This window comes from Podarcis filfolensis (genome assembly GCF_964270895.1).
Source record: "Podarcis filfolensis genome assembly, chromosome: 5".
Taxonomy (NCBI): domain Eukaryota; kingdom Metazoa; phylum Chordata; class Lepidosauria; order Squamata; family Lacertidae; genus Podarcis; species Podarcis filfolensis.
The window spans coordinates 7,240,799-7,255,534 of record NC_139608.1 but is presented as its reverse complement, the minus strand read 5'-3'; the positions used below and the strand labels follow the sequence as shown (position 1 = coordinate 7,255,534).

General features: G+C 48.5%; 1 protein-coding gene across 5 annotated transcripts in view; it reads right to left on the bottom strand.

The window, feature by feature from the left end:
• Positions 1 to 14,736, bottom strand: part of FAM131A (family with sequence similarity 131 member A) — a 58,043-nt gene that overhangs the window by 28,141 nt on the left and 15,166 nt on the right. For 2 of the 5 annotated variants that reach the window (XM_083612946.1, XM_083612948.1), the window contains exon 2: positions 10,780 to 10,919. The exons of 2 other annotated variants lie outside the window; for them this stretch is intronic. In XM_083612946.1, coding sequence (XP_083469072.1) covers positions 10,780 to 10,919 — 140 coding nt within the window. Of the gene's footprint in view, positions 1 to 3,291; positions 3,442 to 10,779; positions 10,920 to 14,736 lie in introns of those variants that run through there. One more of the 5 variants, XM_083612947.1, reaches the window with a different exon arrangement.

Here is a 14,736-nt window from a genome sequence, read left to right as displayed (position 1 = left end):
CACCAATGTGTCCATCCCACACTTTCGCACCCAACCCCAAAATAGGGGAAGGGGGGATTCTTAACAGTCCATTTGGGACTAAGCATGCTCAGAGGGCACATAATTCTTCCTGACTGCGAGGGGTGGTGTGAGAGAGAATGGAAAATCAGCGGCAAGGGGGAATGGAATGGAGTGACTGAAGATGTCAAGAGAACAACACTCCACACTGCCACAACTTAATAATATCACTGTGCGTGTCTCTTTGGAGAGTTGCATAAGTTAAAAAAAATATGACAGGTCCCTGACCCCGGGTAGATTACAATCTAAATTTTGACAATGGAGAGGACAACAGAAGGAGGGCCAGGAGAGGAGAGGGGAGGGGAGGAGAGGGAAGGATAAATTACAGCACGATGTTCACAGCGCTGAACTGGGGATGGATCCCTTCCTGCGTATAAGCACCCTGCTGTTTCAAAGCAGCCCAAGAAGATGGAGTGGGTGGCTGCTCAGCTTGATTAGCAGAAAGTGGCAAGGAAAGGAGCCGAGGTGCTCTGTGTTTGTACCTGCCAAGTCCCTGGGGTGGAGAGGCAGCTGGGTATAATGCACAAGGCGCTGTGATGATTTTTATCAGGGACCGCAACGGAAACAAGACACCTACTCTCTCTCTCTCTGTGGCAGAATGATTGAGGATGATGGAAGGGAAAACAGAAAGCACAATAATGGGTAATGCTTCAGTCATTAAAGTATCTTGACACATGGGCCCTGGAAGAAGCGTCTGCAGTGGTGCAGAGAAGGTTTAGCAAAAATGATGCTAAGCCGTGCATCTCTCTCTTGTGTAGAACGTAGTGGTGCCCACCCTCTGTCTGGGAAGAACAGCTCAGGGGTTGAAACTTGTGGAACGTTTGGGTCAGCTCAAACCCATAAGACAAGGGTGCCTTAATAATCTGTAGCAAAAGAACAGAATAGGGTGCAAATGCTACAGACAGCTGCCTTCTGCGGCATTAGCTACCCTTCCCAATTTGGTGTCATCCGCAAATTTCATGAGCATCCCCTGATGCTCCAAGTTGCTTATAAAGATGAGGAACAACAAGGGTCCCAGGGAAGAACCCTGCAGGCACCCCTCTTGTCACTTTCCCCCAGGATTATGAGGAACTGTTAGCGAGCACTCTTTGCATTTGGTCAGCCAACCCGCTACAAACCCGCTTAACAGCTACCTCGTCCACTCCACATTTTACCAGCTCTTCCACAAGAATATCATGGGGAGGGGGCTTTGTCAAAAGCCTTACTGAAATAGAGATACACTACGTCCACAGCGTTCCCCTGATCCACCAAGCTTGTAACTCTATCAAGAAAAGAAACGAGATTTATCTGGCATGACTTGTTTTTGAGAAACCCATGCTGGGTTTTAGTAATCGCAGCATCCTTTTCTAAGTGCTCACAAACTGACTTACAGTTTTTTACTATTCATTTCCTCCCAGTTTTCAACATACAAAATACTTGATGGTTCTCCTCCTCTAACCAACAGCCGTGTGCTTGAACGTAAGAGACAAGCTAGACATGAGAACTGTGATGCATAAATAAAAAGCTTTCAGGTCTGATTAAACTTTGCAGCCAGAGGGAGAGGCGATCCAGATCAGGAATGCTGGGGAAAGCAACCTAGGAAATTTCTTTATACCAGGGGTCAGCAAACTTTTTCAGCAGGGGGCCAGTCCACTGTCCCTCAAACCTTGGGGGGGCGGACTATATTTTGAAAAAATAATAATGAACGAATTCCTATGCCCCACAAATAACCCAGAGATGCATTTTAAATAAAAGCACACATTCTACTCATATAAAAACACGCTGATTCCCAGACAGTCCGCAGGCCGGATTTAGAAGGCGATTGGGCCAGATCCGGCCCCCAGGCCTGAGTTTGCCTACCCATGCCTTATACCATGAGAGCAGAAGAGCCTGCTGGGTCAGGCCAATGGTCCACCTGGGTCAGCATCCTGTTCTCACAGTGGCCAAGTCATAACTTTGGTCCATCTAGTTCAATTTTGTCTACACAGAGTATGCTCCTCCAGCTTTTGCTGGACTACATCTCCCATCAGCCCCTGCAAGTGTGACCAATGGCCAGGGACAGTGGGAGTTGTAGTTCAGCAACATCTGGTGGGACTCAGCTACACTGGCAAAGAAAATAACGCTTTATATGCGTTGTCTATGCATTCTAACGCTGTGACACCAGATGGCGATGTGGAGTTCCATTTTGGCTAACCCGATTTCTCATACAAAGTTTGCAACGCCTTTAACTGAAATGCTTCTTGAATGGGTCTAGATCCAGTCCTGGTATACACTGACAGGCAGTGGCTCACCAGGATTCCAGACAGGGGACACTCCTAGCTGTACCTGAAGATATTGGGAGTTGAACCGGGGACTGCTTTTCTGCCACTGACCTGCAGCCCTTTATAAAGGGAATTAAACTCTTTCATGCTGTGCCATCTTACAAATGAAAATTGTCCCGTCTTCTATTTGGAAAGAACTCCCATACATGTCTACAAAGAAAATGGTCCCTGCAAGGAGGATTTTCATTTGGAGAACACACACCCAATCTGGATCAAATAAAAATAAAAATGAAGCAGACAGGAGATCTATTCATCCATTGGTACCATCACCACATCTTTAAAAAAGAACCCCTTACCCAGGAAACGGCACAATCTATTATTTACCTAGCTTCTGAGGCATTTTTCGCCTGCCCCGTCACATAAAGATCTCCGGGTAGCTTCTGATAAATAAGTGAAAACTACAAGAACGACATTAACTATTCAAAAAAATTAATTACGAAGTAGGACGCAAAGCCCCAAATGCTACATAAATGATGGCTTTGTGGAGTTGTGAAGCTGAGCCTCGCGCACACATGCACAAGCACACAACGCCTTCTCGTGCATGACAAATGGGGCAAAGTTCCCACGCAGGGCCCATTCCCAGCCCGCAGTGAGGTCAGCAGCAGCACATCATGGAAATGTCTTCAGGATGAGGGGTTGCGCAAGGCAACAGGTGCAGCGCAGGGAGACGGGTGATAAGGTGCGCAGAAGTTGCTACGAGAAACGTTTAATCGGCTGTCCGTCCCCACGACACGTGCCTATATGCGCAGCAGGGAAAAGCAAGGGGGATGCCCTGTACTTTGGACCCTATTCCCATGGCTGCATGTAGGTTTATTTGCAGGCTCCATCCTCCCTTCTCCCCAAGTCCCTCCTGCACGGAATAAAAGCCTTCCTGGAGCCAGATCCCGGCCTGTCCTTCTGCAAGGGAAGAGTGACCCTCCTAGAGGACCCTTACCTGCCCCTTCCGGCTTCTCCCTCCTGGCGCGGCATCAGCGCCAGCGGCTGGCAGGCACCGCCAAGGGCTCCTTCCGAAGCGGTTCTGGACTTGTAGCTTGCAACGAGGTGCATTTCCATGGCAACCAGTCACCATGGACTGATTTCTCCCAGGATACAGGCCTGGCTTTGTACTGACGTCAGCGCAGCACGAGACGTAGTATAACGAGCAAGCCAGGGAGACAGGCCATCGCAGGAGCTTGGGGCTGTGTGGGGAGGAAGGGGAGGGGGTCAAGGGGATAGGGGCTTGGGGCTCGTTCTCCACAGGGTGGCAAGCTTGCCTCTGGACAGTTAGGCTGCAAGCTGGGGGCGCCCTGTGTATGGCTGAATGCTCTGCTGCTGCACCATACCACTCTTTTTTTGAAAATCCTCTCAGACAGAAAGCTAGCATATCAGGATGAAGGCTCATCAGCAGGCTAGCTTTCTGTGGGCAAGGAATGTTCATCTACAGAGCAGCGTCCAGTCATGTGGGCGCAGGACTTGGGTCTAAGGCTCTGGTTCTGGGAGAAACCCCATTTAAGAATCAGGCATCTGTTGCATTTAAGGTGTCTGCCAGGAATTCTTTATTTTTTATTTCATTTCTATCCCACCTTTTTCTTCCAATGAGCTCAAGGCAGCGTATATGGTTCTCCTCCTCCCCATCTCACCCTCACAGCAACCCTGTGAAGTAGGTTAGGCGAAGAGATGGTGGTTGGCCCAAGGTCGCCCCAGTAAACTGAGCAGTGGCTGAGTGAGGATTCGAACCCTGCTCTCCCACATCCAATCCAACATTCTAACCCAGAGCTTTCCAAACTGTGTGTCGCAACACGTTGGTGTGCCAGCTGCAGTGTGTAGGTGTGTCATGCAAACACTCCCCACCGGAAAGGGGTTAGTTTAAGCTCTGGTTTGCTAGTAAAACTAAACTGCTGCGTCGCAAAATGGTGCGGGTCTAAAAATGTGTCACCGACATGAAAAGTTTGGAATGCTCTGCTTTTCCCATTACGCCGCACAGGGAGGGGGAACCTGTTGTTCTCCATTATGTTGCTGGACTTCTTGCTCCCATCAGCCCCAGCCAGCAAGGCCAGTTGGGACCAGTTCACCCAGCCATAACTGCTTTGAGGGCTTCTTTTTACAATCATGCAGTATGTATATAAACTTTGTGAAATAAATGGTCAGGATTATGGATGTTTTGATGGCAAAAATATATGTGGGGGGGGCATCAAAGGTCCCCCACGCCTGCCTTACCTCAACTTCCCTGTGTAGCGCATTCATCCTGCAGCAGGACCTATCCATATTCACTAGATTCTAGCTCAGTGTTTCTCAAACTGGGTTCTCCGGCTGTTGTTGGACTACAACTTCCATCATCCATGACCACTGGTCCTGCCAGCTAGGGATGATGGGAGTTGTAGTCCAACAGCACAGAGCCAAGTTTGAGAAACACTGAATCCTTTATGTCTACTTGGAGCTGCAACCACGCTTCAAAGTCTTTCATCGATGCCCCAATATGTTTAACTGGACATTTAAGAAATTGAACCCAGGACTTTCTGCCCACAAAGGATTTGCCTTCTGCCGCATTTGTAGGGTGTCTCTGGAAAACCTGAACCCGTGCACTCTGCAGTCCCTCAAAGCCGGGCATGTGAAATGGTGCTCTCGGGCTGAGCTCCGGCACCCTACTTGGGGTGTACTTGCAGCCAGCAAATGCACACCCAATTTAAAAACAATTTTTCTACTGCAATCTGGCGTTCACATTCTAAATTATTTTATCCTTTTAGTATCGCCGGCACTCTTTCGCTGGGCGTATACTAAAGAGCAGAGGATCAGATCTGCAAGTAAACAAACAAGCAAATAAATAACTATTTCTATCCGGCCGTTTCGGCTCTTAAGGGAGCGTTCGTGGTGACTCACATCATTAATAAAACACAGTCCAAACAATAACCATAAAAAATTATTGCAGCGGAACAAAAATGAAGCAGTAGAGGAAAAATTAACACAATAGAAAGCTTCGCTTTCCCACTCAAGCTACAGATAGCTCCCCCCACCACCAAAAAACCCCCCCTGTCTGCAACATTGTTAAAGAGGTGTCAAAATACAGAGTGGCAAGGGGGGGGGGACACAGCCAAACCTCCTGCAGCAAGGAGTTCCACCAATTTTACAGTTAAATTTCATGCAAAAACTCTCACCGTTGTTCAGAACATTCTGGCAATAATTGCAATGTTCTGGCTTTTACACAAAGCGTTCTGGCAACTGGGCTTGGTTCTCTCCTCTCATACACACAACAACAACAACAACAACAACAACAATTTATTATTTATACCCCACCCATCTGACTGGGTTTCCCCAGCCACACACACACCACCCTCTGTCCAAATATGCTGGCAATTCTAGATACTGGCCTGGTAGGATTTCCAGCAACCTAGAAAAAAAGCAGCAACCTAGGACTCAGCTACATTAGTTTAAAAAACCAGTGTTTTGAATGTGTTACAAACATGCGACACAAGATGGCGATGGAGAGCAAAATTAATTATTTGAGATTTTCAATAGTGCTTTTTTTTGTTATAATGATTTATTTCTGACTGATTTATAGGGTCTTTTCCCCTGTGTGTAGATCCACCCCTAGGCTGCTCCTGAGCTATTAAGAGAGCTTTGATATGTAGAAATCATCAGCTAAGGTGACGCTCTTCATTGCTGCAACTAACTTGATTGCCTGAACATTGCTGCTATCCTACTGCTGTTTAAAGGAACAGTTACAGGCACCATACAGTTGCTTGGGTATGGGGGTGTATTTACATGGGCACAGAGACATGTTTCCCATGTGATCTAAGGTTCTACAAGGGGGCGGACACATCTACTTCAGCCTGAGGGCTGCATTTCTTTCTGGGTAACTTTGCAAGCGCCATATGCCAGTGTTGTCGGAGCCAGAGGCTAAAGTTGGCAGAGCAATGAATGTTAATTTTACTTTGGTGAAATTCGTTTCTACACACACACAGGTGGATACACACATACAAAAAACGCTGTGAAAATAATATTTTTTTAAAAAAAAACCACTTTGAAAAATACATTGAGTTTGGCATAGCTCACTATTGCCATCTAGTGTCACATATGTGTATTGCACTTCACAACACATTTAAAACATTTTATTTGCAGCTGTATAGCTGAATCCACACACAGAGAGAGCAACGCATCCTCTGTGCAGATGAGCAAGAGACATAATCAGTTTGACGACACAGCCAGGCAAAAACAATAGGGATGGTGTGGTGCGGGACTTGTTGAGGGGTGTGGCCTGGAGTGAGGGGTGTGTGTGGCTAAGGGCCAGGCAGAGAGCCCCATGGCTCTTCTGCCCCACTTTCACCAAACAGCACCTGGCCTCGTTTTCTCACCTCCTGAGAACTTAGACGAGATTTAAGCCACTTCCCATAAAGTTATCCTGACTGCAGACCAGCAGCTGGCTTGTCATTCAGAACACGCCACTTGCTTTGGCGAGAGAGAAAGGTGAAAGGAACCCAGTCTTGGGGACGCAGTTGCTCTCTCCAAGCAGGCTGCTTGGATGCTACCCGATTAGCAGCACAGCCTTAGAGCCCATCTCTGCAGCATTTGGTGGGACTTGGCTGCACGGTAGCAGCCGCACAGGTCTTGCCATTCTTGCATTTCCCCCCCTGGTGCTTTCTGGAAATCACCCCCACCCCACCCCCACCTGCACTCTGAGCAGCACTGCCAGGGAAACAATAACAAAACCGGCTGGCTTATAAAACCTACCATTTTCAGGCACACGGCATCTGCGCTGTTGTTCGAGGGTGTTGTCATAGTACCCAAGGAGCAAATCCAAGATTGGGGCTCCCTTTCTCTGAGGCCTCCAAGAGACATGGAGCAAAGGGATGGCTCCTTTCTAACAGGATGCTCTGCCCCGCTAAGAAGCAGGGCAGAGCCATTCAGAAAGACAAAGCAGGGTCCAACAACATATAAAGGGTCACAGGGTAGCCACCCCTGTTTTGCAGGATTCAGGAGTACCCTCTCACTGCTGAAACAGCAATCTTAAATCCAACCCTGTGGATATTCATCTGAAACACACACACACCCAATGGACCATCAAACTACCAAAACACAGTGGATAGAGCACAGATCCCTCCTTCAGCTTTGAGCATCTCCAGCAGTGGCAGCTGGTACCCAAGGAGCTGGAAGACAGAGAGAGCCAGCTAATTCTTGCTTTCTCCCCCATCCTCTTCCCTGCTGAGTTCTGCAAGGGAGGAGGAAATGGACAGCCAGGACCACCTGCTGCACTTGGCTGTAAGAAGGCAGGTCGGCAGGGGCTGGTTGCAGACAAAGGGCAGTTGGTGGGGCAGTACCCCAATGGGCAAGCCTCAATTGTGTAGGGCTGCCTCTGAAGAAAGTTCAGAAGCTTCTGCTGGTGCAGAATTGGGCAGCCAAGTTGCTCACTGGGACAAGACGGTTTGAGCATATTACACCGATCCTGACCTGACTGCGCTGGCTGCCAGTTAGTTTCTGGGCCAAACTCAAAATGCTGGGTTTGGAAAGCCTTAAATGGCTCAGGACTGCAATACCGCAAGGACCGCCTCTCCCCATATAAACCGTCCTGGACTCTGCGTTCATCATCTGACGCCCTTCTTCGTGTGCTTCCTCTACGTGAGGTCTGGAGCACGGTAACACCAGAACGGGCCTTCTCTGTAGTGGCTCCCCGTCTGTGCAATGCTCTCCCCAGGGAGGTTTACCTGGTGTCTTCATGATACATTTTGAGGCGCCAGGGCAAAAAGTTCCTATTCAACCAGGCCTTTGGCTGATTAATATTCTACAGCCTTTAAATTGTGTCTGTGGGAAGGGAGAGGTTATTGTTCTGTTGTTTTGATTTAATTATTTACTTGTGTTTTATCTTGCATTTTATTCTGTGAACCACCCTGAGTTCTTATGATGAAGGAATCACCACCTGTTGGAGTAGGCAAATAACCTGACCCAATGTGAAGCAGCTACCTGTGTTTCTATTAAAGGTAAAGGGACCCCTGACCATTAGATCCAGTCGTGGCCAACTCTGGGGTTGCGGCGCTCATCTTGCTTTACTGGCCGAGGGAGCCGGCGTACAGCTTCCGGGTCATGTGGCCAGCCTGACTAAGCCGCTTCTGGCAAACCATAGCAGCGCACGGAAACGCTGTTTACCTTCCCACCGGAGCAGTACCTATTTATCTACTTGCACTTTGACGTGCTTTCGAACTGCTAGGTTGGCAGGAGCAGGGGCCGAGCAACGGGAGCTCACCCTGGCGCGGGGATTCGAACCGCCAACCTTGTGATCGGCAAGCCCTAGGCTCAGTGGTTTAGACCACAGCGCCACCCGCATCCCGTGTTTCTATTACCTGTGAGTATTTACAGGTTTTCATGCTCCGTGCTGTGAAAAGCTTCGCCAGTGTCTGCAGACCAAGCTGCTGTTAATAGGCATAGGAGCAGGCCAGCCAGGGGTTTGCTTTGGTCAGTTGACAACCCTTGGTGCTTCCTGGCTCCCTTGTGAGCAAGTCATTGGAAAAGTCATAATTCTGGCCAGGCCAAATCAGAGACCTACTGCTTTCGACTTATTAGCCATTTAGTTAGAATGCTAGGAGCAGGGACCACCCGGGGCGAGGTAATTGAATTAATCCCAGCATTTGAAAGAAGGCCCCCCCTGGAGTGTGTAAAAAACCCTGAAGCTGCTAAAGTCAGACAGGGACAGCTCCTAGGGAGTAGGAAATGCAGGATGAGAGATGAGATTCCTTAATGGCCTGATCTTTAACAGCTGACTGCATTGGGTAGGATGGGTGACTTTTCTTCCTGACAGATGTTCTGCACCTTTAAGCAACTGCGCTATCAAGGTCAAACAAAACCAGCAACAGAAAGGACAGTAAAATTTAAGAATTCAACAGGTATACCTTTGCCCATCAATGCATCTCATGTCCTGGTCAGGCTGCACCAGTTGAATTTCCATCATAATTTGCTTCTGGTAAAAATGCAGAAGCTATGCAGGCGAGTGGGGGGTGGGGAGAGGCAGAAATCTCATCCTACTGAAACCATCGACTTCTCAAATATGAAATATATTAAAAAATTAAAGAATTGTCCAGTAGCACCTTAGAGACCAACTAAGTTTGTCCCTGGTATAAGCTTTCATGTGCATGCACATATCTGAAGAAGTGTGCATGCATACGAAAGCTTATACCAAGAACAAACTTAGTTGGTCTCTAAGGTGCTACTGGACAATTCTTTAATTTTTATATATATTTCGACTGCATCAGACCAACACGGCTACCTACCTGATTCTCAAATATGAATTCTGAAGGGCTTTGCCATCAGAAGCAAGGTAAGTCAACCTTCTCCCTCCTTATTTTACATATGCATATAACAGTTTTGCTGTGTGTAAAGCAAAACTGAACATGTCTCCTTCCACTGGTACCCTCGCCCTGTCTTCTTACTTCATTGCTATTTTCTGCTTGAACTGAGTCTGCAGCTTTATGTAAGTAAACAATATTTTTATATCCTTACATTAAGGACTTCTGTGTGGTTATTTTGTTTAGAGGGATAATAAAGGGAGAATCCAGACTGCCAAAGGCATCCTGGATAATTATACAAAGCCGTGCAGCTTTGTCTCCGGTTTCCATGTTAATACCGCAAAGGATGATATATTTTTAACTCTGCTAAACTAAACACTAATCTTCCTCAAGTGAATAAGAGGAAGGCTAATTAATAAATAATAGAGCCTCTCCTACCCTCCAAATCCATCCCAACAAGTTCAATTGTCACACTCCTTATTTTGCGCATTCACACACACATCACCCTGTTTTGCTGTGCATGAAACACAACTGAACTGAGCCTGTATCTTTTCCCTGTTACCCTCACCCTGTCTTCCTCTCCTCTGATAGACACTTCTCCTTTGGAAAAGCTTGAGACTGTAAGCTCCTCAAGGCAGGGACCTGTTTTCAGTGTGGAACACTGTGGTCATTAGTGGTACAATACGAATGCTAAATAATATACTCAGTGGTTTTGGGAAAAAAGGTGAATTACGTGCTGGGGAATGTTACGAAAGGGAGTGAACACAAAACCTCCAATATCGTAATGATGTTATACAAATCTATAGTTCTACAGCCATACTTGGAATGCAGAGCACAGTTCAGGTCACAGGACCTCAGAAGGGATATTATACAGCTGGAAAATGTTCAGAAAAGGGCAACCAAAATGTACTACAACTCCCAACAACGCTGGAGCTGATGGGAGTTGTAGTCCCAAACCAGTGGAGAGCATCAGGTCAGGGGAGGCTGGAGCTGACAAGCACAGAACCAATGGACCAATAGCGCACAAGTCTCCCTTCTTTCCCGCCCCCGTGCCACGCAGGAGTTCCCACCATGCGCCAGCTTAAGCTACATGCACCTTAAGGCTGTTGCTGCAGCAACATCTATCTCCCCCCGCCGTCCTGCCAGCCTAGAAGCAGAGTGATGAAAAAGGGCACCTCGAGAGAATCCTGGCTGTCCACAGAGCTTTGGCGAACCAGCCTGCGCACTAGGGAGGTCCGGGTGTGGCCCAGGGGCGAGAGGGCGGGCAGGGACTTCGCCTCGGTCCACTCCACGTGCAAAGTAGTGTCCACAGCCACTGCAGGGGAGAGCAGAGAGTGAGGTCAACCTCCGGGGAACAAGAAGGAGTGAGCAAAAGCAGGCGATCTCCCTTTTGCAACCAAAAAGCAGCCTCGTCACATTGCACAGCACATAATCCATTCATGGAACCACCCCCTGGCTGTGAGATTGTGGCAGCAGGCATGGGCTTTCAAAGAGGGTCAGAGGACTGTGGTCACATCCGCATGACACACTGTGATGGCCTGGGAATCTGATTCAGAGGCTGAACCGGAGGAATCCTAGCCTGCACAGGAGTCCCCGCCTCCAGGGCCAGCTGAGCCGGGGCAGGGCCTTGAATCTGAAGCGCCTGCACCTGTGCCGGATCCTCAGGAGCAGACACCAGATGAATCCACTCTGGTGATTGAGGACCCATTGCCTACAGGTGCGCCTCTCCCAGCCCTGTCAGGGGAAGGTGAGCCTCTCCCTGGGTCCAGTAACCCTCCAGCCTCTCCTGAGCTGCAGAGGCTCAGGGCAGAGAGGCGGAGGGAACTGGGTTCTCTCAGGAGGAGTGCTCGCCTTAAGGCCAGGAGAGGCTGGTCACCTGTGGGCCAGGACCACCCCTGGCCTCAGAGAAGATAAAGGCCAGTCAGCCCGGTCCCAGGTTGCGGGAGCAACGTCGTTGGAAACCTGTTTCTGCCAGCACCCAGACCTGTTCTTCCAGAGTTCCCAACATTGCCCGGCTTTGGACCTCACTTTGCCCTTGGTGGACAGACTCCAGACCCTCGACCCAGGACCGGACTCTGACCACGCCTCATGGTAACCTCCCCCCGGGACCAGCACACACACATTGAAAGCATTCTTATACAACTTTCACAATCGCGGCTCCCCGCTTCCCAAAAAGAATGCTGGGAACTGTAGTTTGTTGAGGGTGCTGGGAGGGGTCTCTCGGCACCCCAAACTACAGTTCCCAGGATTCTCCAGGGGAAGCCTTGACTGTTTACAGCGGGGAAAGAGTGCTTTATGTGTATGGATGTGACCCTGGTGGTGGGTAACTGGCTTCATGGCACATCCAGGATCTTTGACCCTGAAAACCAGCTGCAGATGGGCAGCAAGAGAAGGGCAATGGCTATGCCCCGCTTGTGAGCTTTCCATGGGCATTTGGTTGCCTTTGGATTCCAAGCACCTGCTTCGTTTTCATTCCACGCTTCCTCCAGGGAGTTCCAAGTGGATTTCCTCTCATTCTTATGCCTGCAACAACCCTACGAGGTAGGCTAGCCTGAGAGACAGCGACAGCCTCCAGATCATGCTCTCAGCTGAGGGGAGGGATTTGAACTCTCACTTGCCTAGTCTTTATTTAAGGTAAAAGTAGAAAAGGTAAAGGACCCCTGGACGGTTGAGTCTAGTCAAAGGCGACTATGGGGTTGTGGCGCTCATCTGCTTTCAGGCCGAGGGAGCCAGCGTTTGTCCACAGACAGCTTTCCAGGTCATGTGGCCAGCATGACTAAACTGCTTCTGGTGCAACGGAACACTGTGATGGAAGCCAGAGCGCACGGAAACACCATTTACCTTTCCATCACAGTGGTACCTATTTATCTACTTGCACTGGTATGCTTTTGAACTGCTAGATTGGCAGGAGCTGGGACAAAGCAACGGGAGCTCACCCCTTCACACGGATTTGAACCGCTGACCTTCTGATCAGCAAGCCCAAGAGGCCCAGTAGTTCAGACCACAGCGCATACCACACTGATTCCAATTCTGACAAAAAGCAGGAATTTTGAAGCATGGACAAACCGTGGGGGTCTGTCTCTCTCCCCCCCTCCCCCAGTCACAATCCACAGGCACATTCTGTATCAACAGTGGGGAAACCTTTGCAACTCGAGGGCAACATTCTGCTTCTGCGTAATCTTTCAGGGGCCACATGGCCGTGGCAGGCAGAGCCAAGAACAATATTGGGAGAAGGAAGGAATGCACATTTCACTTCAGTGAAGTAGGCAGATTTCCACTCACAAGCCCCTCTCTATTGTCCATTCAAGCAAGTAGCATTGTCAGAGTGGAAGAACTCCTTGAAGCCAGGCAAAGTTGCAGTCAAGGAAGGTGCAAAGCAATGCTAGGAAGTGGCACAGCCTTGAGAGGGACCCAAGGGCCACATGGAGCACCCTGGAGGGCCACATATGGCCCACAGCTCTGAAGTTCCCTGTACCCATCCTAGATCTATTTTTACCTGTGTTATAGCAACTTCCCACCAAAAAGGAATGGATAAGTAATGTGATTGACTATTATGTGGAATTGCCAAAGGTAACAGCCAAAATAGGAGAACCTAAAGATGATTGTTTTGTGGAAGAATGGAAGCTTTTTTCCAGACTGTCTAAAGAAATATTATAATACGATGAATTTGCAAGCAGGATTTGAACTATGAGCAACAGAAGGAATTAGAAGTTATTGTATCATTGTTATGGTATAAAAGACAGAAGATAGGGTGCAGCAAGGGAGAGAAATAAAAAAACACCATGGAAAAAGGGGTGGGAAGTAGACAAAGCAAAACAAAAACGTTATGTATTGGAATATATATATGTGCATTTTTTTATATTTAATAAAATACAACTGGAAAAATACATCTGTTATAGCAACGGATAAAAGCAGATATTAACTGCCTAGAGCAAAGCATGTTGGCTTCCAGATGAAAGGTTTTGCTACCAGAATTTAATTCCTCTGTTCTCTCGCTGGAATAACTGTAAGGTTTTACAGCCACATCACACATTCAAAGCACATCCCATGCACATTTAAAGCTCACAACGTCTGCCAAAGAACCCTGGCAATGGCAGTTTCCCCCTCGCTGAGCTACAATTCCCAGCCCCCTTAATGAACTATAGTTCCCAAGATTCTCCGAGGGGAGGAAGGTATTTTAAATCCATTTTTTATGTGCTATAATTGCATGTCATATGCAGAGTCAACCCATTGGAACTAAATCAACAAGTTGCTTGCAGGGAATGACTGTGGCTCAGTGGTATAGTATCTACTTTGTACTCAGGAAAAGGTCCCAGTTCCAATCCGTGGTATCTCAAAGGCATAGAATACAGCACATGTGGGGAATCTGTAGCCCTCTGGATATTTTGGTGGACTACAAAGCCCATCATCCCTGACCGCTGGCCATGCTGACTAGGGCTATTGGGAGCTGGAGTCCAACACCATTTAGACTAGACCAGGGCTTCTGAAACTTGGGCCTCCAGCTGTTTTTGGGCTACAATTCCCATCATCCATGGCCACTTGCTAGCTAGGGATGAGGGGAGTGGTAGTCTAACAACAGCTGGTGACCCAGGTTTGGGGGGCCCTGGACTAGATGAACCAGCAAGCTGGCTAGAGATAAATTAGCTTCTTACCTAAAGTCCTCTGGTTTTAATGAGTCTGCTCTGAGTATGCCTAACAGCAAACACCACCCATTGTGGTTAACTGCATCCTTCCAGGACCCAGTGCAAACTTGTCTGACGCTGAGTCAAACCATTGGTGCATCTTGCTGAGTATAGTCTACACTGGCTGACACCGGCTCTCTGGGATTTCTGGAGATGCTGGGGGATTGAACCCGGAACCTTTGGCTTGCAAGGCAGATCCTTTACCACTACGCTGCTCCCTCTCTCCTCTGCTTTCTGCAGCTCCTGCCAGGAATGGAGTGGGGGGCTACCAGCTGACCCCACACCTCTCCTAGCTCCCTAGGCTGCTTTCACCTGCCAGGGAAAGCAGAAATTAAGTTTCTCCTCGGCTCCATTATTCTGCTACTGCTCAGATTTTTTCCTGGGGCTTTCCGAAGGAGCCCTGCAGACAGTGGCTGGCTGCATGGGGCCGTGTGCCAGGAACTGCATTCA